The following is an 8,744-nucleotide window of genomic DNA, read 5'->3' as shown; positions in this document are numbered from 1 at the left end:
ATACAACTTTTTGCCTTGTTGTGTTTTGTGTCCTTAGTTGTACCAGTAGCGCCATCTGCGCTGAGCTTTGCGTATTATGCCCTATTAGTACAGCTACACTAACGAAACAATATACAATGTAAAACAATAACAAAAAATATACAATGTACAAATTTTACCTTTCTTCAGTTCATTTATAATGTATCTACCTATTTGATGATGATGTATAACAGATCGTATTATATATTTACTTGTCTCCACTTTACAAATTCTATATATTAGTCAAAACGTGTGGCTTGGCCATTTTGCTACCGTCACAAAGATTTCATAGGCATTCGTTCATTCAAGGATTTTTATCGCGCGGAATCCGCGCTCCGTGTAATAAGGTTGGATTTTTTGAGTTTATTTTTTCTTCAAAATTATATAGGTATTCAAATCTAAAGTATAATAGCTACGACATTCCGACTTTGTATGTTTAATGATTGGACTGATGGCATTCTGTCTTGAAAAGTAACTTTTTAGCATCATCCAAATCAAAGTTATGAGAGTTCAAAAAAACGACGAAACGTTTAGAGAAAATGTAGGTTCTGCCCTTGCGCTTCGCTTGGCTCGTCTTGGCGGGTGTAAAATAAACAGTTTCGATAGGCGACTGAAGCACGCAAATTTAAAACCACTAGCGCATTTTTTGCATCTAAAGTTTAAATGCGAAAAAGATGCAAACGTTTTAAATTTGCGCGCTTTTTCTTAAAATAAAATTGGAAATAGATGACACTAATGGTTTTAAATTCGTGTCTTTATTCAAAAATATTAAATACTTAAATTAGATGATTTACTTACGATACAAGATGGAAGAACAATATTTTAGAATAAAGTATATAATCATATATATTATATACTTTAAATATTGTTTAAATTAGGAGATCATAGAGTACGCGTGACACCTTAAAGTTTCCCCCTGATCTCCGAAATTATTGAGTTTAAATTATATACTGTTTATTTTATAATAATACCACATCTATATTGCAATCCACATAAATAGCCTTCATTTGAAACAACATGACACTTTAAGCAGGGTTTGTAAAACTTTTTAATTTCCTAATTTACCCCTGGAAAATTATTAAGACTTTAATAAAAAATTATAACTGAAGTTTACAACATGTTTATTTACTCTGCAAATCTATCTTAACAAATTTCATCTGATTTGGTGGAGTGGATTGGGAACAAGACTGACAGACACATGAGTGATCTTATAAAAGTTCTGTTTTTTTATTTTTCTTTTCTGTATTGAAGATATTGATCAATAAATATTTGTCCTCATAATAGCTGCCTGTCTATATTACTCAATAAATAAATAATACCGCCGCATACCTACATCTTAATCTGAGATTTAAATCATAGGTTTTTATAAGGAATCATAACCACAACAAAATAAAAGTCACAATTACTGTATTGAACATTTATTCCCCATTTTTTATAAAATGACTGTTACATAAGTAAATTGGAATGAAGTGCCAAAGGAAAACCTGTTATTTGATAAATTTACTTCCACTTAACTAGTTTACATCGAGTAAACACCATGTATTTACTTGTCTCTTACTTTGATAAGATCATTTAGATCTAAAGCTACACAAATTTCTTTCGAATCTGTGCGTGGATTCCTGTCCAATATTTCAGTAATTGGATAGTAATTGTCACGATTATCAACATTCCATCCAGAATACTGAAAAAAAAAAGTAACAGTCATAACAAATTCAGTACTATTGTTGATCATTTATACAATAAGTTACAAAAACCCTGCCTGATCTGAAAAGAGCATATAAATACCTAAAAGTTTTAAGAAAACAAAAAATTTAAGAAAAGAAAAAACTATAATAAGCATAAAAGAGTTTTGAATTTAATTTTCATTCATTTCCCTTTAAACTAGCAAATTCAAAGAAAGTGACAATACTCTCAAAGTTTGACTTGGTCATGAGGTCAAACCGTCTCCAGCTGACACGCGCCGCACCTCATGCGCACCGCACCGCACTCATGTTGCCATGTCAGTACCATTACCGTTAAAATTTAAATTTTATATTATTTTTGTTAGGGGTAATTTTATATACTTATTCTTTGGTGAGATACTGATAGATAGAATCTACACAAGCTTCATCTTCGGCCATGGCTTCGTCTGGAAAGAACCGTAATAAAAAGTAGCCTATGTCACTCCTGAAGGTTTCACCTATCTGTGCTGAATTTCATCAAAATTGGCCCAGTAGTTTTTGAGTTTAATCATTACAAACAAAAATACAAATCTTTTCTCTTTATAATACTAGTATGGATAATCACAACTTACCACACAAGTGCATTTATGGAGTGTCTTTCCATTGGATTCCATTGGAATGAATTTTTGTAAAAGTGCTTTGCCATCTATTTTCCACAAATTCAATTCATCCAACTTTGAAACGACTGTGTCTCCATCCCATTTGACATCAGATTTTAACAAAACAAAATTCCCCGACTGAAATAAAGTATTATAAAAGTGAAAGTAAGTTTAATGTTCACAATTCACTCTTAATCTGCTCAATAGGCTCAACCAATGTCTTTGTAATTTTGCATAAAAGTGGTTTGAAGTAAGGAAAATTAAAAAAAAATCACTTTAAAATGTAGTATGTAGAGATACGAGAGAGACCACACAAATTGATCAAGTGTGAATCCTATATAAAACTCAAAAGGTAACTACTCATCTCTCAAAGATTAAATAACTTACATGGAAATGCTTTGGTACATCCTTAGATTGACTTGAATCAGACTTATTGCCATCCGAACCATTTTTTTCATCATCAGACCCTTCTTCCTCATCAAGATCTCCCTCCTCATCTTCTCCTTCTTCATCTTCCTCCCCCTCTCCTTCACTCTCTTCAGATGTTGAGTTTTTACGTTTTTTCTTTGAATTATTCAATGAGGTTTTTGTGGCTCGTTTACGTCCACCACCACGTGCTGGTTGCTCATTCTGTAATAGGTATAATTTACTTAGTGATTAGATGTAGGTTACATCTAACTTGAACATTTCTAGATACTTATTAGGTTTTGTTGTCCATGAACATATTCTACTACTCTCATCAAATTAGTGAGATTGAAATAAAAACCATGAATAAATGATAAAAACTGAATAAAAACATAGCTATTATTATTTATTTATTTTACTGCCTTGGACTGAGCCAAGAGTCGCAAGTCCAATAACGGACAAAGATGTGACACTTTATATGTGTATTCATTCAAACACACATATATTTGTTTAATTTCGTATCGAACTCGAGGAAAAGAAACGGACGACTACGCTCTGTGGAGAACTCACTACACACGCCGGCCCTGCTGTAACATAGTATTTTACATAGGTTTATGAAAGATGTCAACAAATTAATTAAGAACTTCAATATTTCATAAATCGGCTGTATCGGTGTTTTTAAAATAGAAACTTTTTGGAATGAAGGTACCTAACCTTATATTCAGAAGCATTGACGGTGGCAATGGCTTACTCGCCACAAGATAGCGAAGCGAAATATTGGGCAGCGTGTTTTTACAAGAATAAAAGCTACATCGGAAGAAAAAGATTAATTTTACCGAATCGGCATCCGGCGTCCAATCTTCTCCTGAATCTTGGAATTCTTCTGGCTCACCAGCACCCGATCCCTCGGAATCATCGTCTTTTTTTACAGACTTTCGTTTGCGCATATTTAGTATTAATACAATTTACGGGAATTAAAGAATCAGGGAAAATTCTACCCACGCCACTAGCTAGTTCCTACAAAAATGTAGCTGTAACCGTACAGACAGAATCACGAAGCTTTTTCTTTCAACAAAACGACGCGACCAAGCAAGCAAGAGCCGGCAATAGACACACGGCTTGCTTTACTTCATCATAGACAAAGGTTTTTTTTATAAGCTCATAAACGTGATAGATGTCTCAGGACGATGTAGACAGAAAGCTATAGACTCCATTCCATTACACTCATACAAGAAAGAGATAGGCATATTAAAAATACTTGAAATGAAACGAGATAGCGCGTTGACATCTTTTGTCAGTTTGTCACCCTAATCTGCCACTTGTATGACATTAGCCGGATTTGCGCGGCGCGGCATCCGAATTCCGAATTTGAAAACGTCGTCAGGAATCCTGATTCGGAAACCGAACTTAACCGTGCTTAAGTCGAGAAGTTGTATTAAAATTTCCTATCTCAGTTACATTTACATTCACGGACTATTATATATAATCGTCCGTCGACGGTCGCCCGTCTGTACGACACAGATATTAGAACATTACATTTAAAACCTATGTACCATGGAATTACTTTGCACCACATATTTACAATAATGTAATGTTTTTATCTATTACTATTATTATTGAATTACTAGGTAGGTACTTCGTTGTACGGAGTACCGTACAACGAAGTACTTTTATACTAAATCCACGGTGCTTCGTTACAACTTGAGCATAGAGATAACAAAAATGGCGCTAGTTTCTTCGTAGCTGTCACATTTTTGACGTAAAATGCATGAAGTATGGCAACAATTGTATGGAAAATTTGTACGTTTTCTGTTCCCAGACTATTACGTTAGTACATAGCTAGAGTAGTAGTAGTTAGCTTATGTGTAGTTTATTTAAATATTTATTTCTGAAAACACTCTCCTGATGATTTACTTAAAATAGTATTATTTTTTTGATATTATAGTTTCCTGAGTAAAGCCATATTTAAGAAAAAGGTACCAGCCAAAAAACTAGCGTTGCATTAATTGAAAAAGTTAAAATGTCAAACATAATACTTTATGGCTTCTTGTCTTGCTCGTTTTGCTAGACTGGATTTGCGTGACGCAGTTTTTTTAGCAAACAAAATATTTTGGTTCATCAATTGTAATATACATTATCAAATACCTAATTAGTAAAAGATTTGTGTTTGTGAGCTACTGGTGGACAATATCCAACATTTTCAATGGTAGGTTTACATGTGGTATTTCCCTACGATCTGTTAGACTTGCGTTTGTTGATTTTCTGGTCTTTTCTTTCATATATTTGACCTTAAAAGTTATCTTACATACATGTGTACATGATATAAAAGCATTCTGAAAATTAAAATTGATTATTTTATACAAAATGTAGCTTTCATAATATGTGCATAGTGAAAAAAAAACTGAAAGTGACCTAGAATAATGTAAATTTGCCTACATTAGGTACTTAAAAAAGTAGACAGGTACATAGGTACGTAGAGTACGTACTTATCCTAAAATTGATCAATGAAATTTTTTCATCTTTACTGAGCCCATATTTTTCATAGAAATCCTTGGATTTCCGTCGTTTTTTGGCATTTATTATTGACAACATAAATTATATATGTATATTTCAAAATTTCGATATCTTTATTTTCAGAGAACATGGCTAAGGAAGATTTATTGGGAGTTGAAATGGGAAAACTAGAAATTCAACCTACTAGGCCTAATGTTATTGTCAAAGAAGATAACCCATTCACTAACCAAAACTATGGAAAATGTGTATTTACAAGACATATAAATAAGTACAAATGTTCTTGTATATTACCTAAAAGAAATATAAAACCTATAATAAACAAAAAGAAAAATAAAAAGGTGTTGAGGGAGCCTGTACTCAAATTACTTCAGAGTAGCAGTAAAAATGACCACAAGGAGACAAAAAATTCTTCAGACAAAATTGATTGTTCAACACAAAGCCTTCACTCAGATATTATAAGTTTGTGTGCTCTTGTTGATGACTGTAATCAGCTGAGGATATCTTCCAATGACACAAAAAAGTACTGTGTTAATTCAGCAGAAAATAATCATAATCATTGGTGGAAAAATAACATATCACAAGCAAAAGTAGTTAGAAAAACTGTAGTAGAACCCAATCAAGGAAGCTCTTGTTCACAGCAGGCTCTGAATCCACCATGTGATGTCACGATTGATGAATTAGCTAGTTATTTTGAAACATTGGTCCATATACCAAAAAAAATGTCATCCATGGCTGAAATGATGTACATTTAAAATGTTACTTGACTTTTGGTAATTAATTATGTGGTCCAAAAATGCCCTAACAGCATTTCTGCAAATTAGTCTGAAGTAAACTGTATTTTTGTGAAAAGGAGTTGTGATTACAATTCAATACTTCTTGATGATTTATTAAGATTTTAATGTTAAATATTTCTTTTTTAATGAAATTATTAAAATATATTCATTATTAGAACAAAATATGTTACTCTTGACCAAAGTCAGTAAATTGACATTAAGGGATATTCTATTCAAAATCAAATGATGTTTGTATAATGATAGATCAATTTCATAAATTACTAGCAGTCTGTCCTGGTTTCACTCAGGTAAAAACATATTAAATTATACATCTAAACCTTCTTCAGGAACCACACTATCTATTGGTGAAAACTGTATGAAAATCCGTGCAGTAGTTTTTGAGTTTATCTAGAACAGACATGGCAGAGGACTTTGTTTTTTGTATTATTATTATAATGGAATATTTCATGGGGTTCGTCTTATCTAATATTCCTATAGGAGTGAAGCCCCAGGATGACACTTGTCAACTATAGAAAAGGTATTGTGATTATGATTGGTGATATTTTGAGATATCAAAGGAACTTAATTCTTCTGCATATTCTGGAGTTGTGGAGTGAACTTTCTGCCTAGGTTTTCCCAAAAGACTACATGGAGTTTTTAAGAAAGCATGAAAAGATTCCCTCAGGGCTGGCAACACCAATTAGTATAATAATGATCTATTCTGGAAATGGAGATAAGAGTCCCAAATGCAGGTGGGCTGTATGCATGTTTGCGTACAACCAGTATATATACATTATATATATATATATATAAAGAAATAGTGTTTACCTCATTTGAAATTTTAATTCAACAAACTCAAACTATAGAGCTCATAAAAAGCATATTATTCTCATACACGAGCAAAGCAAATGTCATTCGATTTCGAATAGGGGATCAACAGGCATTTGCCTGTTTTTTTATAGTTAAGTAATTTGATAAAGATGTAACATAGAGGTCATTATAGGTAGTTGGAATTTAGGTATTTGAGTGGTTTAAAAAAGTATCCTATAGCATATAAGTCTGTATTTTTTGTTCAATAAATGAAGATGTACTAGGAATGTCTATTTACTGACTTAAATTGGAGTTTAAAATAATGATTAATAAATATATAATGTCTCAGTTAACTGATTTTTTTTTGCTTACTAAAGCCCTACGTGGCAAACATGTCGGTACAGCTCATAGATAAAAGAATAATAATGGTACAGCCCAATCCCACTTTAGCTTTACCGACTTGGCGCCTACGTCTACGATTCAAGTTTTGAAGTGCATTTCGGTGTGTCAAATAAAATGATGGGTGAATTTTACTAGCGATTTGAACTCCGCCGCGGGATATCATTAGTGTTTATTAAGTTGTACAATACACAGTAATCAATGTATCTATCCTATTTTATAAATAAGTAAAGTACTGGTACAATGTTAATTTTATAAATGTAATTTTTTTTTAATCGGACACTAATAAACCCTACACGCCGCCTAAACTCTTGTGAAATTCACCCCTAAACGACTTACACCCACAGTGCGCTTCACTGCTTGGCAGATCTTTTGACATTTTTCGATATTGGTTTCTGCGGGGGTGGCAATAGTCTGTCCTCGACAGAGATTTGTGGGAAATGGAAGAGGATCCCATACCTATGATAAAAATGTGATGGCATATTAGCTCCACCACATTTTTATCAATTTATTTCACTTATTACATACTTAAAACTAAAAAAATAATCTATACAAAAATTAGAACACTACACTAGGTAAAAGATTGAATAGTTCATACGCGAATATAAAACTTAATCGCGAAAAAACGCGGACGGAGCGCTAATCAAGATAAAAAGTTCTCCAACTCAAAATATATTGTGGCCATTGTGTGGTTGAGAATGTTGAGAGCTTCGGGTTGGCTCACAGATATGGATTATATGTAATGTTCTTATACCTGTGTTTTAGCGGAAGGGTACCTAAGCCTTGCCATGGCCTCTCCATGAGATATGGGATCGCTGGCATCGTCGGATACCTTCGGCGGCCGCATCGTTCATACAACAGTTAAAACAGTAATCTATATATATATAATATAAAAACGAAAAACATTCACACTCATCTCGAAAACTACAGAGCCTATGAAGATGAAATTTGGCAGGAAGGTAGATTGTGACTAGGAGACGCTAAGAAAGGATATTTTAAAATTCCATCCCTGGGGGGGTGAAATAGTGTTTGCCACTTTGTATGAAACTTCGTAATTTTTGAAGTGAGACACATGACAATTTAAATTTGTAGTTAGTAAAAAAGAAATCGATTTTGAAAATTACATTTCTATAGAGGTGAAATAGGTGTTGCAAGTTTGTATGAAACGTCGTCATTTTTGAAGTGTGACCGTACATTTTACATCTATCGTATTTTTTAATTTAAATTTGTAGTAGGTAAAAAATAATTATGCATTTTCTCCTCAACTCAACCCCTACAAAAGGGGGATGAAAAATTGTATGGAACTTAATACAATGTTCAAGATAAAAAGCTGAAAATTGGTAAACATACTCTTCATCGTTTTTGAAGTGAAAATAATTTGACATGAGAAAGATTGAAGAAGAAAATATAATAATGCATTATCTATTTTTAATAAATTGCATCTCTAGGGAAATAAATAGACACGTAAAATGTTTGATTTAAGTTTGTGATTATTAAAAAAAACG

At 32.7% G+C, this 8,744-nt stretch overlaps 2 protein-coding genes across 2 annotated transcripts; one reads left to right on the top strand and one right to left on the bottom strand.

Moving 5' to 3' along the window:
* Positions 1-1,420: 1,420 nt before the first annotated feature.
* Positions 1,421-3,863, bottom strand: LOC128672988 (cell division cycle and apoptosis regulator protein 1-like). Its single transcript, XM_053750548.2, has 4 exons — positions 3,580-3,863; positions 2,726-2,968; positions 2,312-2,476; positions 1,421-1,699 (listed from the first exon to the last, which is right to left on the bottom strand). Exons 1-4 carry the CDS (start codon positions 3,688-3,690, stop codon positions 1,562-1,564), a joined length of 657 nt encoding a protein of 218 aa, XP_053606523.1. The 5' UTR covers positions 3,691-3,863; the 3' UTR covers positions 1,421-1,561.
* An 800-nt stretch (positions 3,864-4,663) lies between these two features.
* LOC128673136 (uncharacterized protein) lies at positions 4,664-7,193 on the top strand. Its single transcript, XM_053750768.1, has 2 exons — positions 4,664-4,949; positions 5,381-7,193. The coding sequence occupies exon 2, from the start codon at positions 5,386-5,388 to the stop codon at positions 6,007-6,009; it is 624 nt and encodes a 207-aa protein (XP_053606743.1). The 5' UTR covers positions 4,664-4,949; positions 5,381-5,385; the 3' UTR covers positions 6,010-7,193.
* Positions 7,194-8,744: the final 1,551 nt, after the last annotated feature.

This window comes from Plodia interpunctella, chromosome 10 (assembly GCF_027563975.2).
Source record: "Plodia interpunctella isolate USDA-ARS_2022_Savannah chromosome 10, ilPloInte3.2, whole genome shotgun sequence".
Taxonomy (NCBI): domain Eukaryota; kingdom Metazoa; phylum Arthropoda; class Insecta; order Lepidoptera; family Pyralidae; genus Plodia; species Plodia interpunctella.
Note: the sequence above shows the minus strand (reverse complement) of the source record. Positions and strands in the feature narration are given on the sequence as shown.

Excerpts from the sequence above, each read along its gene's own strand:
- LOC128672988 (XM_053750548.2), bottom strand. The coding sequence starts at position 3,690 with ATGCGCAAACGAAAGTCTGTAAAAAAAGACGATGATTCCGAGGGATCG. Across the intron at positions 2,477-2,725 it reads ATGTACCAAAGCATTTCCAT|TCGGGGAATTTTGTTTTGTT; the intron begins GTAAGTTATTTA and ends ACTTTATTTCAG. Across the intron at positions 1,700-2,311 it reads TCCATAAATGCACTTGTGTG|TATTCTGGATGGAATGTTGA; the intron begins GTAAGTTGTGAT and ends TTTTTTTTTCAG.
- LOC128673136 (XM_053750768.1), top strand. The coding sequence starts at position 5,386 with ATGGCTAAGGAAGATTTATTGGGAGTTGAAATGGGAAAACTAGAAATT.